We start from the raw sequence: 17,507 nt of genomic DNA, 5'->3' as shown, positions 1-17,507 counted from the left end.
AGCCAAAAATAGCAAATGCTCAAATTTCATGTAATCATTCACATCATACCATACCATCACATTTTATTGGCGTTATGGATGTTACAAAAAATGTAATTTTCCATGGAATTGTCCTATACCACTCTGACTCAGTACCACCTCAGCACCTGTGCTGCATTCCTGGAGTGGACTGGCTTGGGCCGGTCTGATGCCCTGTGAATTAAAGCTTATTAATTATGCTGCTCTGCCTCCACTTAATTAAATGGCAAGCTTCAGTGGGTAACAACTGACTGATACACACATGCAGAGATAGAGAGAAAGAGGGAGGGAGAGAGAGATAAAAGCAGAGGGAGAGATAGAGAAGAGGATGGTAGAGAAAGAAGGAAGAAACGGGAGAAAACATCATATTTCTACGGCTACATCAGCTTAGAGTTTCTGTCCTGTAAAACATGGCATCTGCTTCGTGCTTAGAGGCATCGACACAGGAAGGCTTTAAATTCTAAGACTACAAAACATAACCAACATCATATGCTGTCTCTGCTGTCTCATATATCCTGATTGAAGCAATACACACATACAAACATGCACAGAGAGGCACACACACACACACACACACAGACACATCGAGAAAGAGAGAGATTTTTTTTCTTGCTTTTAAAAACTGGATTTGATTCCACAGACAGTCACTTGTAATTACAAGTCGACTCTCCCACTGAGAACATGACAGAGCCATTCCTCCCTTTGAGCCTCCTTATCAGCCCAAGACATGCTGAAATGAGAGGCAGAAAAGGGCCCAGTCCCTCCACAGGCACTGGGAGAGCTCCGTTTTAAAAGACTGTCTGTCAGAGCTGCACACACACACTACAGCCTGAGAGCCACACTGACTGATGACTCTTTCTCTTCCCTGGCAGAGTGTGTGCTGCCGCGCACACACACAAAAAAAATCGAGTGTGTAAACGGCATGTTTGTGGTTGCTTGGAAAGATAGCATTTTAGGCCGATATGAGTCATTTTCATCGGATAGATAGCCACAAGTGAAGTCCAAATACACCACTGGAACAGATGGAATTACTTTGCTGGAAGACACACATAACCAATAACGCCCCCCCCCCCCCCCCCACACACACACACACCCCTCCAAGCCATCCTCCTCCTCCGCCTCTTCCATCTGCCTTCTTAAAACGCGTCCCAGTCCCAAAACTGTGCACTGGCTCCAGGGCATGAAGACAGACTCGACTGCACTGACCCACACAAGCCTTTTCCAGAGCCTTTTCCCATAATCGCCAAGCCTTTTCCCATAATCGCCGAGCCTTTTCCCATAATCGCCAGGCGCAATAAACACACCACCACACACCCCATGCGTCACCGTGGCCACCCCCGCGCTCCCTCTTGTCCGGCAAGAATACACGCCGGCCGATCTTACCACAGAACTGTGTCCTGGAGGCTCCGACGAGTGCGTTTCCGCAGAGGACACACTCTCTGTCGACCGTCCGAGGCCCATCAACACACTCTTTCTCTCTCTCTCTCTCCCTCCTACACACTTCCCCCAATTCTCAGTGTGTGACGTTATTTACACTCATGAATGCCTCCCTGGTGTTCCAACAATGTGTGAGGGCATTTTGTATAGTGTTATTTTTAAGTGCATTTTTTTGGTGCATGTACTACTTTCTTTGCAAAGACTGTGCATTATGTATGCTGGTCACAACCTCCTGGCTACAGTGGGACCTTGCAACCTTGCACTGTGAGTGGGGGGGGGGGGGGGGGGCACGGGCTCATGAGAACATTCGCTGCCCTAGGGAGCAAAAGCCACTGAAGTGCAAGCTCGTTCAGCAAAACAACGTCCACACCACTGACATCAGTGAAACGCAACTGGAGTCTGCATTCTGAGATGAGGAGCCGAAGATATAGCTAACATTCTCAGACGAGACAGAAATAGCTATGAGGAGGGAGCAATGTGTGTGTGTCTGTGTTTGTGTGTGTGTGTGTGTGTGTGAGAGAGAGAGAGAGAGAGAGAGAGAGAGAGAGGGAGAGAGAGGGAGAGGGAGAGAGAGAGGTGATGTATTTGGGAAAGTGAAGGAGATGAAGGTTTATTATAAAATGTGTGTGCATGTGTGTTGAAAAGATACATTCTAAAAATCATTTGAACTGCATTGCATTCTTTAAGTTCTTGTTTTAAGTTTCGTGTGTGTCTACTCATCTCTTCCTCTCTATGACTCACTCAACCATTAAACGAGGATTTATCTCTCTAGTGTCATCGACTTGCATTGAAATCAAGCTTTCAATGAAAAAAAGACACACAGCAGAAATGAAAGTGAAAGTTTCAGTCACCAAAATGATTATTCTAGTAATTCTCACATATCTTCTCTACTTTGTGGAAACTGCCATTCTGTTGCTAATATTCTGGGTCTAACAGTCATAACAGTCATAACAGATTTTTCGAAGCATCTAACCAAAACCTGAAGTGGCAACAGAAAAAACTGACAGCCTCAGCAGATACTCATCTTCTACAGTTTCATCCCACTTGCTCAGAAGCACAGACTCCTAAACAGGTCATGAAATCGATACTGCACACAAGACACACAATAGCCATTTGTTATGTGTTACAACCAAAACTGAAAAAGTGCCCCCCCCCAATAAAACTATAATGCACCAAAGCACCATTTTTAAAGGTTGTGACATAGCCGCGACAGAAATGGAACACTCTGAGAACAATGTCACACCCATTCTGTTTACTTACATCAGCCGAAGCCTGTGGGTAAAATGAACAAATGCTATGCTGCCTGCATTACACCTCTAGCAATACAAGCCAGATCCTTCTCTTTCACAGATTACAGTTTTACATTTCAGATTTCAGTCATTGAGTAGACCTTTAAACTTTCATGTATATGACCTTGATGTTGTTGGTGCCTTGCTAATGCTAACATCTGTTCAGCTATAGGGGCCCACAGAGATATATTTAATATATTTGTATAACTAATAACATAATTAAATTGGATTATTCATTGATATGATGAAACTGTTGTATCATTACAGTAATATATCTGAGGTATGGATTATGTATCATTGCATAACTATTCTAGTTTTGGGGATGTGTCTGGAGAGTGTAATGTAATGCTATGCTTGGTGAAAAAAAAAAGAAAGAAAAAAAGACTGGTTTGAGGTGGATGTTTAAGGGCGTTATTATAGTCCACTGTTTGGTCAAAGTCCCAGTAAGCAAGTGGCTCGAACTGATACTTTGCTTCAGGAGTATAGAAGACAGGAGACGGTTGGCTGCTGAGCCCACATATCAACAGCCTTGCCCTAGAGGATCCTACCTTCTGGGAATGTATTGGATACATTGGATATTAAATTGGTTACATTCCTGAAATACTCACATAAAATTGCCTGAGGTTGTATGGGAAACAATTTCAAACAAACACACAAAGTTCCACAACGAGCATGTGAATTCACCAATGGCAACCGAGAAAGTCTAATTTTGCTCCGGGAGCACACTGTTACTTAATGAGAAAAGAATGTTTGTGTAATTCAGATTCCAGGAAAGCCCCACTGAGAGGAAAATGAAAAGAGGAAGGATAAACTTTTCCTTCTTGCATTTGATGTGCTATGCTTCAGCAATTAGAGATGCAACTTTAAGGCAATGAGGAAACGCTCAGACAAACTGTCTCTACTCATAGTGCATCACATCTAAGGGCCCTAGTAAATCGGGTGAGCCTTTTTCAAGCCTTTGTCATTGTCATTGGTTGTTGTTCATTTTTATTTAGTCCCCTTCTTTTGTTCACAGCTCCTGTACCTCAAAAGGAGCTGCTTGAGAGAGAAAGAGAGCTTCTAATGACATCACTAAGGTCACAGGTGTCACCCAGTGAACACAAAGATGGCTCATAAGAATACCTCAGTTGGATAGATTCATAAATATGTTAATGTTTCGTGAGTCAGCTCCTTCCTTCATCCTCTCCACAGGTAACAAAGGCGAGGGGGAGAAAAATCCTTTAGGGTCTGGCACAGATGTGTTGGAGATGACAACACTGGCATGAATTGGTGTACCTCCTAAGAGAGAGAGAGAGAGAGAGAGAGAGAGAGAGAGAGAGAAAGAGATAGAGAGAAGCTCTTATCCTTTAACGGTACTATGAAAGCAGGACATCCATAGAGTCCCACAGGGAGAGAGAGAGAGAGAGAGAGAGAGAGAGAGAGAGAGAGAGAGAAATCCACTCCCATCGGAGGACGGCACACGTAATAGTGCTCCCCCTGTGGTCTGGGCAGGGCAGGGCAGGGGGAGCATAACACGACTATATGCCCTTCATGGTGCTCTACTATGAAGTGCACCTGTTCCAATGCTTTGAAGATAAGATGAAGGGAGTTTCCATAACGACAGCTCTGAGAACAACAATAACAAAAAATAAGGGCAATAACATGATTCTTTTTTTCTTCTTTTTATGGTACACTCCGGAGAATGCTGTTAGCCGGTCTTGCCCCTGCCTTGTTTCATGTTACCTGTCATACTACTTACTAGACTGTTTATTTGGGTGAGAGTGCCCCAGGGCATTTGAGCTCTTTCAACACCTTGCTCAAAGAGGGCCGGCAAAGTAGCACAGAGAATAATCGTATGGTGCAGTACAGTTTACAATACAGTGCCATAGTCTCAATAACGTTTTAGACAGGGTAATCTAAGCAGACTGCCTTTAAATAAAAGATGCTCTAAATACATTCACAATGTCTAGGAGAATGGGTGTAATGACACAAATACTGATAGCTTTCACTGTCCCACTGTCCCAATTTATTCAGAAAAAAAAAAAAACTCATTGTTGTGGTTAGGGACATACCAGGGTAAAACTAAAACATCGTTCTCAGTGACACATACACTCGGTTTTTCAGGTACACTCTCCGTTCCAGGTAAACAAGGAAAGGCATAGTCATAAAATTCTGCCTTTCAAGGTTTTGCCCCAAATTCCGTCTCCCCCTCCGGTATCATGTCGATGTTATCTCTACCTCTCACAGGCTCCGGGGCTGAGAAAAACAAGACGAAAGCCGGAGGGGAGCCTCCCTATCGTCAAGGCTTAGCCACACGCTCCAATAGGCACCCCAATGGCTGTGACACCGGCTACATTAGCAGGTGTGCACAGGCACAACAACAGCAACCCCGACTCTCTCACACATCTCTATCTGTCTCTTTCTCTCTCTCTCTCTCGCATCTCTCTCTCACTCTGTCTCTCTCTCTCTCTCGCATCTCTCTCTCACTCTGTCTCTCTCTCTCTCTCTCGCATCTCTCTCACTCTAACTCTGTCTCTTTGTCTCTCTCTCTCATCTCTCTCTCACTCTCTCTCTCTCTCTCTCTCTCGCATCTCTCTCTCTCTCTCTCCTCCAGTCTCCTTCCCTGCCACCCCCTTCTTCCCCCATCAAAGCCATTGTAGGGTTTGTCAATCACTTGTGCACTCCTCTCTGAGCAATTATTATGGTCCATTCCCCCCTTCCACACTTCCTGCAGTCAGATAATCCCCCCTCCCCTCCTCATGCATGGACACACACACACACACAGACACAGACACACAGACACACACACACACACACACACACAGGCATAAGTCCAGGCACATGTAGACACAGACACACACACACACACACAAACACACACACAGGCATAAGTCCAGGCACATGTACTTACAAAAACACACACACACACACACACAGACACACTGACCTCTAGTTGCGAGCATGTTTGAATCACTATAGATTTTGGAATGTGCTTAAAGGTCTGGAAAGGATTCATATAAAAGGATTTGAGGAACACATACAGTGTACAATGAAAGTGTGTCACCCTCCTTATGTAAACTACTTTGACTCCGTTTTAAGGGGCAACTTCACTGGATATAATCGATGTAAAAACAAACACTTGTTAATAGCTCTCTTAACATTTGAATGCTTGTTTATGATTTTCCTGTCTCCTGTGTTTGTGTCTCCATGTATCCAGATGCTGCTTGTGTTGAAGTACTCTGACCTGCATTAGAGCAAAGTGCATCAATCATAGTAACTCTACATGGCATCTTCATAGCTCCATCTAAATATTTCCACTTCCCTCCACTGGTTCACTCACCAGTCTGTGCTGTCAGGAAAGATTAAGCCTCCCTTCTCTCCAGATTTTAGAGTGGCGTTCCCTGTAAATGGGCAGATTGTGACACCTAGTGGCACTGTACTGTATGAGCACTATAACTCACCATGAGAGATGGCAAAAAGAGCACGCAAATCTGAGCTGTGGATGAAAACTGTCCTTGTGACTTGTGTGTTTGTTCTCGTGTGTGTGTGTGTGTGTGTGTGGGTGTGTGTGGGTGGGTGTGTGTGTGTGTGAATTTGCTGGTATTTTACTTGTGTATTTCTGGTATGCAAATATATTCTGTGTGTGTGTGTGTTTGTGTGTGTATGTGTGCATTTGCTAGTGTACTTTACTTGTGTATTTCAATGTATGTGAATGTGTTGTGTGTGTGTGAGTATGTGAGTGTTTTGTGGTTGTGTGCATTTGCTTGTTTACTTTGCTTGTGTATTCATGTGTGTGTGTTTGCGTGTACGTGCACATGTATGTGTGTGTGTGTGTTTGTCAACTCTGGATTATTGGAGAACAAATCATATCACTTTTCCAGACCTCCCCAGTAAGCCGCGCTCAAACGCATTACTCCCCACTGCGCATAAAAGGCTTTTATCGTCATGAAAAGGGCCTCCTGTGGAGACCAGACCAAAGGAGTGAGAGAAAGAGAGAAAAAAGCACCTCCTCTAGGGCCAGGAGGTAATTTCAAATCTCCAAAAGATTTGCTATCGCGCTAATGCCCAGGCCTGTTTTCAAAACAAAGGCCATGGAAATGGGCTGTGAAATAATCGCTAATTGTAACAAGCGTTCCACAGGACACGGAGCCAAGAGGACTCGGCCAGCTACAGACACAGCTAAGTGAGTAAAAGAAGGTGAACCCAATCATATAATGCGCTGTGCGCCTTATCGCCAAGTCCCGCGCACACACAATCACACACATACATTCACACACACACACACACACACACGCAGACACATACAATTTCACAGTGGTGGAGTTAAAATTGGATGCTAAGGACAATTAAGAAGAGTTTGGGTTGACATGGAGCCTGGCATTTCGAGAAGTTTCAGAGCACACACTCGGCGTCTGTTAACACTCTGAAGAAGTCCTTCGGGCCAAATATTATCATTGTTCTGCATTGTTTTTTTCTGCTAATGATCGAGAACCTTTTCAAAGAAAGGTTTTGTGAAAAACTGGAATGGTTCCTCAGTGTCACTGCATGACTATAGCAAAGAAAGGAGTCTTGCAGGGACTGTAGCAAGTATATTTTGTCTGTAGGGGGTTTAGGTCTTAAAAGTATGCCTACACACCCTCGGGATTAGAACGTTTTAATGGGTGCCTGTTTCATCTAGAAAGACCATAAATCTATTGTAAATTATTTACCATTAAAGGTGGATTTAGCCCGCTTCGGAAAATTAACAGGTAATGGCATTCTTCAGGTCAAGCGCATGTTGGAGATTAAGGGGTCTAGGCAACACAGTGGCTGCGCCAACCGACCAGCACGTCATATAATGACATTGCTTAATTAATTTCTCCAAAGACCACCGGCATGAGAAGAAAAGCTGCCCGGGTCAAACTGAACATTTACAAAGATTAGCTGCTTGACTGCTCGAGGCCCGCTTTCTAGCTGGCTCAATTTAAAAAGAATTAAAAAGGCCCTTGCACGACAAGCGAGTCGATTTCCTACCTTAAACGCTCCCTTTTTTGGTCGGCTTACTCAAATATCACACCTTATCAAACCAAGCAAAGCATGCCCAGTGAAGGCATTTGAATCAACACAAGTAGCCTACACGGCCGACACATTTGCTTCTTTGTGTAATGCACTCACTAACACAAACTTGTTGTACCAGTAGCCTATGCAACTGTTTCAATAGCATGCAACAATTTGCCACTTGCTGTGGTATATATAGTATTTTTTATAGGCAACTAGTTCTGGTATCATCTTAAAATTCAGTTTTGGTGCGTGGTCAAATGAAGTACAAGCCAACAACACACTTGTTGCCCCCAGAGCTATGCATTGGTAGTCTGGGGAGGACCACCCCGATTATGGAAGAAAGTCATAACCAATACTATATTTCCAAAAGACACCAGCTTTTATTTGTGCCAAACCGGCTGTTGAAGGTGTCAAAATTCCATACCAGTGTTTTAAAGATGGTCCTGATGCATTGCTGCACTGCATTGCATTTAATTTTGTTCACTGAATCTCCACATCTACAGATCAATGAGGCCATTCATTGTGTCTGGCAAACATACAGTAATCTGCAGACTTCTCAAGCCTGTTTAATCATGGTGTCAAAATATATTTAATTTTTTAATATAACTGTACTGTTAATCTTGCTTTTGGGCTTTAGCACTGAGACAGAGAACCACATTATCAAGAGATCTAAATTGAATGCAAGTCAAGAGAACATTTAATGCTGGAGAACCTCTGGAGAACATTTAATAAATCAGGACATGGTTGATCATTTATTTACATAAATTGAATATAAACTCAATATAGCATTAATCTTATAGTACAACTCCTCTATATAAATATGTTTAATAGTACTGTGAAAGGATAAGAGCATATATTCAACATAAAAAAGAAATAAAACTCTAACAAAGCCCTTTCAAAGGACATAAAAAAATCTATTCCACTTTTCAATTGTTTTATACTCGCATCAGCATGTCTAGAGTGCAATCTTGCAATAAGAGCTGAAACACATTTCCAACATTGTATACTCGCTCACAATGATGAGAGCGTTCTTTTTCATACCCATAAATCTTTGGATTTTTTTTTTTTTTTACTGACATGCTGAATACTTTGGGTGAAAAATAAATCAATTTCTAAAGCACTGCTCAGTGACAACATCAAACTACTTGTATTTTTTTTTCCTGAAACACATAAATCTACATCCACACACCAGTCATCTGGTTGAATGGGTATTGAATCGGAACATAGCCAGACTAAACAAAAATATACACTATAAGTACTTGAAAGCAGGACTAATTATCACAGTCCTTCTGGTGTTTGTTGTGTAGGCTGTCACTGTAAGGTGCATTGTTGTTGCATACATGCAGTCAATCTGCAAACAGCTTATAGAGAAGAGTGTAGTGATTAACTCTCTGCTGACTCTATCATGAAAGCATCTCTCGAGGTGCTGGGGAGTCGGGGTAACTCAGGACAGATGATAGACACTGTATCCCATCGGGCTTCCATAGAGCCCCATGGGGGGCAAGGGAAGCATGTGTCGGCGGAAAGGGTAAGTCTGTCCGTAGAGGGAGCCAGACGCCTGGAACTGGGACGCGAGGGGGAACGGCAGAGTCAGACTCGGGTGCAGCACGGGCTTGGAGGCCATTTTGAGCTTCTCCAGCTCGGCCTCCTGCAGTCTCTTGGCCTTGGCCCGCCGGTTCTGGAACCAGATCTTCACCTGGGTCTCAGTCAGGCTGAGTGAGCTGGAGAACTCGGCCCGCTCGGCGATGGACAGGTACTGCTTCTGACGGAACTTCCTCTCCAGAGCCAGCAGCTGGGAGGTGGTGAAGGGGGTGCGTGGCTTGCGGTTCGTCTTGTGCTTTCGCAGCGAGCAAGTGGCAGGGCTCAGCTGTCCTGTGACAGAACATTTAATAAAGTCACATATCTGGAGTGTTTGAAAGATTACACATTTTCAGCTCTTTTGTTATCATATGCATTTGTTTTTCAATAAACTCTCTATATGTGTCTGGTTTCAAAAGCTGTATTTCATCTAGCAAGTATAATCTTGAATGTATTTGATGTTAAAAGCATTATATTTTTTTCTGTTTTTAAAGAATAATGGATAGACTATTCATAATAGGCCTACTATATATACAATGATTATGACCTTAAATACGACTAGGATCAAATTATATATTCACACAATAACACATCTTATGTGAACAAAACATGTTGACGTAAATGACTTTCCTACTCAGCTGTTTTATCACAGTGCAATGTGAAAATGGAAGTAAGTGCTCACAATTGTAAAAAGATAAACTAAAGTTATAAGTCACTTACTAGGAGGTGATGATAATCTGGATCTCGCGGCCCAAGACGGGGCATCGTCGTGGTCTGATGTTTCGGACTTCACGGGCGAAGACGGAATGAAATGCTTGGTTAAATCTTCAGAACCCACCGTGTCTCTAAAAATTATGAATGGATTGTCCCTTCTCGTTAAACACGACGTTCCCTTATTTTGTTGTGCCAGGTAGCTCCGCGTTCCTCTATCCGACATCAAAGTTTCCACGCTAAAAGGTAAGCTTGACACGGATGTTTTCTGGTCCTTTGGGGATGCCAGTGAGGTAGCTTCTTCATCTGAGGAACATGTCTCTCTTAAGTCGCCGGTATCCATGTCTCTTTGTTTTCTTCAAACTAGGCACACAAATTTGCAATAGCTATAGCCTTCCGAACATTGAACTTGAAAACAAAAAGGCACGTAGGTTTAACTTATCTGAAGGCAACTGCCCCTCTCTCCGAACTGGAACTCTAACATGGGAAATCGTTTTGATCTATACAAACTTTCAGCCAATCGCTGCTCAGCCAAAAATAGTTGAGGAGGAGGCCGTCTCATTGGCTTTGAGTCTGAGGACAAGGGTGAGGCGGGATGGGGCGGTGGATGCCCTCGAGTACTTGTCCCATGTAAACACCAAGGCGGGTAATTTGCAGCTAATTGCCTGAAGAGGAGAATGTTTCTAACATCAATTAAAAAGTTTGTCTTCAATAAATTTGCTGAATGATTTGATCAAAATAGAGTCACATCAGACTCCCGAAAGACATTCTCAGCGGCAAGGTATCAAGAGCATAGATGAATAATCTTAAAATAGCCTACTCCTCTGTCTTGGGTAAGTAACAAGGATCAATTCAACACAATTGAAATTAAGAAATCATTTTACGAAATAAACGTGAGAAAAACACTCTAGCACTGATTAGTCATACAGAAGAAACAGGATCTACCTGAACAGGCCCATCCTGTCCTCCCAGAGAGCTTTGAGAGGCACTTGGGGTTGGATTAAGGTTTTGGGCTAGCATGAAAATTACTGTCATTATATTGTTATTATTAACACCTTGTAATTAGGCTTTAGGAATCCGGTTCTTTTAAGCGGGATTTAACGGTAATGACGGAAAATTGCTACTTTCCTGAGGTGCATGGCGCCCAGTCTGATTAGCACGAGCCTATCATTTCAACAAAACTTCTGCTCCATGGTCACGTGATCTTGTACAGTTCACGCTCAGTGACATTGCGTATGTGAAGGTGTATCACTTGTCAGATATGAGCAGTTATTATTATTAGTTACAGATGTAGGTTGGATTGAACCTTTTGGAGTTTATTGCTGCAATTGTGTGCTCACATAGAACAAACAAACAAAAAAACAGACAAATCAGCCTTCATATTCTTGTAGTAGGCCTATACTGAAAAATCTATTCCAGGGCATACCATTATCAGATTTTGCCATATGCAGAAAGACAACTGTCAGATTTTGCCATATGCAGAAAGACGACTGTTATGGAAGGAAGACCAGCTCTGGCATCTACTAAAACCACATTCGGCGAAGCTCCCCTTTTCCACTCACACAACAGTGTCATAGCACGCTGTCAACAATCCGATTCCACCAGAAGGCAGCCACTGGCAACACAAGCCCAGTAGGCTCAATCACCTCAGTTAAAAGTAACACTTAAAAGCCTCCATGCTGTCTATCCTGCTGGTCTATTATTACAGGTCTGGCAGTGCAGCCTGCTCTGTGATCTTGACAGGTTTAGAGTCGTGTCGAGGGGCCCAGCTTATGGGTTCATTAAGCTTTATGAATCACTGTGTTCACAGCTTGACTTTTCGTGTAAATGCTTGCAAATCAATTAAGGAGCAGATTTTTCACTCCCTTTCATGGTTTCCCACAGCAAAGGCAGTGATTTGTGGGCAGGAGTGGGGTTAAAAATCAGAAGAAACCTCTGAGGGGGTGGACAAATAAACTTTTATTGGCATTTAATTAACTTGATGCGAGGAGATAATTAGCTAAAAATGTAATTAAGGTATGAAAACAAAGTTTATTAGACATGGCCTTGTTGGTCATGGAAAGATACCTGCATTCCTATAGTGGTTGCGCTTTTAAATGGCATTTCACAGGCAGTAACAGCCTCAGGATTACATTGTTGTAATGCTATTTATATTTCTGTTTAAATGTTTTTTTTTTTAAATCATAAAAGGTGCATTTCAAGATGCAGAGAATACACAGTAGCTTCAAAAGAAGCAGACATGACAGCCTACTGAGCCTCTTGATTTTCACTAAATTGAACCTCTAGACTGTCTTGAAGACAGACAAGAAGACAGTCTTGAACTCTGCCTGCCATCCCAGAAGTGGGTCAATCAAACCCCAAGAATGCCACAGACAACATACTAATTATTAGGCAACCATTCTCCCAGTAACATAACATTGGTGTTGCACCTAATGCTGGTAAGATATCAAACATATTTTGCCAGCACAGTTGGAAATAACAGATTGTACTATTTTGCCAACGTTTGATTAGGCAGCAACAGCACTATATTTTTTGCACCTGGTCCTGAAGTCACAGCCTTTTGCAAAACACCATTTCCTAAAGGACTAAGAGGCAATAATCAAGAGAAGTGGAAAAATAAATTAGAGAGTGGGGATAGAGATTCAGATTGTGCCTTTGATAAATGAGAGACCAAAATGAGTTACCTGCCCAACAATTACCTATCCCTCTTGAGTGACTCAGGCAGTAACAGCCAAGGAAGGAATGACAGTGACCTTGGGTTACGGAAGAGAAGCCTTTGCCACTGAGTGCAATATTAGAATGTCAACAGAGCCTACAATCTTTTCCCAATAAATCTTGAAGGACCGCCATAGGGTTTGGGGCAAAAGGGGAAAATTACATTTCTTTCACTTCGAGCTAAGTGCACAGTTCAGCTTGTTCGGTGTAGTGTGGTGTGTGATTTAGTTGTACTATGAACATATGTGAACATTTAAAGGTGGGTTGTCCCAACATTTCAGTCCTTCTGAAACATTTCACAATACTACATCCATTAAGTTAGCGTCACAAAATATTATATGATATTATAATGATATTATAGTTAATTATGATAAACATAAACAAATAGACTATATGATATATGAACACAATATTGACAAACTCATCTTAACATCACGAGTATCCAGCAGCAATGCCAGTGATTTCAAATACACACAGGGGAGATGTTCAATTTCTAGTGCTACAGGTAGAGTATTTATACAGTGGCCAGTCAACAACTACGCCTATTTTCCGTCAAAAACAAAATCACTAACAAAGCAACCTTTCTGGGCAAAAAACATCATAAAGAGAGCAGCCTTCAAGAGCATTTCACGTTGGTTATCATGCAGGCACCTTCCTTCATCTTGTGTTTCATTGAATTAGGCCCACAATTCCTCCAGAAAGCCTCTGTCTTACTCAAGCTCTACTGGGGTCTAAAAATTTGGCAATGTCAAAAATGTCATATTAGCTCCAAATAGCTGCATATCAACTGGGAATCCTAAACACAAAAACTAAATAAACTGTGAAGCACATTTGTTTTCATAACCACAATCATCAGAGAGAACAGACAGCTAAGCTACTTGTTGGATTATTAAAGATGCATGGATGCTTTGAAAGACATATCCAATTGAAAGACTGCAAGACAAGTAGACATTAACTTCCTTAGCCAAGCACCACAAATGTGGTTTGGCTGTTCATACTTAACTCACAGTGCTAGACCATATGCTAACAGATGAGCATGCATTACTGTGATCTCTCTCTCTCTCTCTCTTTTTCTCTCTGTGACTGACTGAGTGAATGAGTAAGATAGAGAGAGAGAGAGAGAGAGAGGGAGAGAGAGAGAGAGATGAAACTAAACCTAGAACTTCTGTGCTTATAACTCACTAGAGCATTCAACAGTTCAACACTGAACATCGAATAACAGCAGCATTCACTGGAATAACAGCACAAAGAGGGATGGCATGTTACTGATGGCTAATTGAAATAAATTGCCCTGATTGCATCCACTTTCCATAGGTCCTGAGGAGCTAAGTCACTTGGGACTCATTTCTTTTTGACCGGATTTGTTTTTCCACTGTTTCCTCTGCTGCCACAGACGGTCAAATTAAACAAAGGCTCTGGGCAAGAAAACAGGGAGGAGAGAGCCGAAATTGTAAACAAAATCAGACCTCATTTCAATTTAAGGATTTGAAAATAGGAATACCACTAAGTATATCAAAACAATTACTCTGTTTGGAGAAAACTTAGGATAATGGAGTGTAATGTAAACCGTAAGGCCTCTGTGTTTATTTAAACGCACTATATGTCCTAAGACGCTTGCCCTAGAGCCCAGCAAATAGGCTTTCAGAAAGAGCATAATAGGGGAATGAATGCAATTTAAGTGTAATTATCTTTTGGTGAGTTTCAAGCGGTCAGAGGCTGTTTCTCAAGATTTGGAACTTTTTGGAGCATGTTTACCGTTTCTTTTTTTCTTTTTTTTAAGCTCGCTTTATGGTTAGTTGATGGATCTTGTTAGTGCTTCTAATTTTTAAGCACTCTCATTAATCTCACCCAGTCCACTCATAATGCATGAAACCAAACACAAACAATCCTACGGGGGCCCTGGTTGATTAAACGTTTGTAGTTCAATCACAGGCACACCGCAAATCTTCCAGTTCCGTCTACATGTAATGGGCATGTGTTGTTGGCTCTGTTTAGGAAGGCCGTCTAATTTGCCGTTCCAGCACTACCCAGCCCAAGTCACACAACATACATTTAAGAGACAAAACGCTTTGTGTACACATCCAGAATTAAAACTTATTTTATGAAGTCTGAAAAATGCTTGCAACTCCTCAAACCAGGGGTTACATTTTCCAGTTGAGAATCCTTGATGTTCATAGCTGTCCGACGCCCTTGGCAACAGCTAATTTCTTCTCCCGTCAGGCTACAGTGAAATGTAAGCAGACCATTATTAGCCTGGGTGCCATTCCGAACTTAGTCCCGCCCACAACGTTTGAGGTCGGGAAGTTCGGTCTGGCATTGATCAATAGTGGCGCGAGTATGCTCGCCCAAATACTGGCGGGCCAATCAAATGGTCAGGGCGGGCTTTATACGATGATGGACAGATGCTCAACAGTAACGTAATCCACCACGTCACCAAAGAGCGCTTGGGTTGAATTCGTTTACAACAACGATGGCTGCCGCTGGAGAATTGAGATGTGTAGATTCTGCTATCAGGTCTGTTCTAGAAGATATCGACAGCGAATTAATTTTAAAAGAGGAACAGAGTAACGGGATCAAGGCATTTGTTGATAAGAAATATGTTTTTTGCCGAAGCAACTGAAATGGGCATCACGTTCGGTCGTTGCCAGATCCTTTTTTGAATCCCGGAATCTTGGCTGCTGAACAACAAGTGGAGGGACATGCTAGGCTCCGATGTTTTTCAAGCCAACGTAATGGGTATCGTCATGGACGAAGTTCATCTAACTTACAAATGGTAAGAGAGTCTAACTGTCTGACTTAGTAAATAACTCCCAATGTCGTGATATGAATCCCATGTTGTAAACATAGTAGCCTAGGTATCGTTGTACGTTCGCTAACTCAGACTTGGTACAATCATAACGTTAGTGTGATTGTAGCGAACTAGCTGTTAAAACATTCTAATGTAGGTTACTGTTTTATTTCTATCAGTGGTCAGGCTGCAAAAGGGCAGAAGGGCATTTGGGTGTTGCTTTATGTACTCAAGCACCATACCCATATTGGTAGGCTAGTCACTGTACCCCTTATAAGTGATGTATTCTTTTTAGATGTCAGTACAGTCATTAAAAAGTACTAAATGATACTACTCATAATTTCTTATTTTTACTGTTACTTATTGGTTGCTTTTTGTACTGCTATATATTCCAGGTACACCTGTGCTGACATTGACCGCTTCTGCTGATCGGGAATCCAGAGCCAGGGTTATGAAACAGCTTCAGATGGACAATCCAATAAATTTGGCCCTGAGTCCAAACAGAACAAACATCAGAGTGGGTCTGATTAAAGTACCTGGCCATACACTGGAGTGCCTACACTGGATTGTGAGGGATGTTAGTACAAAGCTTGACCCAGCAGTTAAGACGGTACTTTAATGGAGTCACTAGTTGTCTGCGGAAAGCTTTGTACTGCCATTTTGAGGAACACACCACATCTGTTGATCTAGGACATCTGTGCTACACTCACTGCCATTCTGTTTGTTCTTGTGAACCTGAAGGTTGTGGGGAGCTAATCCCCAAATATGAACACTTTCAAGGGGAGGTTTCATCACACCACAAACACAGAATAGTCACACCTAAGGGCACACTTTTGATCAGGGAACTGTTACAAACGTACAGGAGTAGTTTACTTCAGGACCATAAAAACATACCACTTTACACAGTCGACACAGCCTGCACTGGTTTTGGAGATGAACTCATTGATCAGTTTTAGAACAGTGCACACAGATATTTGACCTGGACTTCATTATCCATAATCTCCCTACATACAAGCTGGAACATGCAAAAGAGATACTATGAATTATGCATGAGGTTTTTGATGACATCGAACAGAGTCAAACTAATTTGTTTGATGACTGTGTTGTTCAGGATGACCGTGTTCAGGTTGACATGGATTACACTGGTTACTTTGATGACGAGGATGAGGATGATAAGATACAATCATCCCCAAGTAACTTGGAATCAGGCTTGTCAATGTTGAAGATCTCAGGCTAGCTTCAAATTCAGGCTCAAATTTGTAGCTTCAGGGTCCTGTTGTTGTGCAAATGCCTTTTTTTTTACCTCTTACATTAATATTTTTGAATAAAATTAAAATGGTTTATACTTCTCTACTGGTTGGTGATGTTTCTGCATTTAAAGACAAACAATAAGACATTTCGATAAAGATTTTTAATATCTACACATAATAGGTAATGTTTGAAGATATACGCTGAACTTTGAACATACAACCAATAAGAAAACACAAAAATGTTTTCAAGAATGTGGATACTACTAAACTATTATATGAAAACAATTATTTACATTGTCATTTACGAAAACAATATTTACAAATTACCATCACCATTTACATTTCACATTTACTTAATTATTTAAATAGGCACATTTTGCCAGTCCATTATTTTCTCCTGGTAATTCAGCTTTGCCAATAAGTTTCTCTTGAAATTCGGGAATGCATGAGACTGCCTGCCTGGGTGATTTTTGTTGGGAAAGTTGTGTCTCCCTGAAAACGTTTACCAGTGTTAAAACGTCCTGTTCTCGGGCCACATGATGAATGCCAGCCGGCCTTGTCAGCTCCAGCTCTGTGTCCGTTTTGTCCATTAGCTCTTTGACGATGCCAATGGACCTACTGATTCTGGCTGCTGACATTTCTGACATGTTTGGTCCCAATCCTCTCATAAATGATTTGAGAAAATTGTTTAGGTGTTCCAGG

At 42.0% G+C, this 17,507-nt stretch overlaps 1 protein-coding gene across 1 annotated transcript; it reads right to left on the bottom strand.

Moving 5' to 3' along the window:
• Positions 1-8,442: 8,442 nt before the first annotated feature.
• Positions 8,443-10,513, bottom strand: msx2a (muscle segment homeobox 2a). Its single transcript, XM_076292866.1, has 2 exons — positions 10,062-10,513; positions 8,443-9,635 (listed from the first exon to the last, which is right to left on the bottom strand). The coding sequence occupies exons 1-2, from the start codon at positions 10,393-10,395 to the stop codon at positions 9,208-9,210; spliced, it is 762 nt and encodes a 253-aa protein (XP_076148981.1). The 5' UTR covers positions 10,396-10,513; the 3' UTR covers positions 8,443-9,207.
• Positions 10,514-17,507: the final 6,994 nt, after the last annotated feature.

The sequence above is a fragment of the Alosa pseudoharengus genome, unplaced genomic scaffold (assembly GCF_046254945.1).
Source record: "Alosa pseudoharengus isolate Yale_2024_CS ecotype anadromous, Long Island Sound unplaced genomic scaffold, YU_APseudo_1.1 YU_APseudo_1.1_scf_19, whole genome shotgun sequence".
Classification (NCBI taxonomy): domain Eukaryota; kingdom Metazoa; phylum Chordata; class Actinopteri; order Clupeiformes; family Clupeidae; genus Alosa; species Alosa pseudoharengus.
This window is presented reverse-complemented; position numbering and strand designations above follow the sequence as displayed.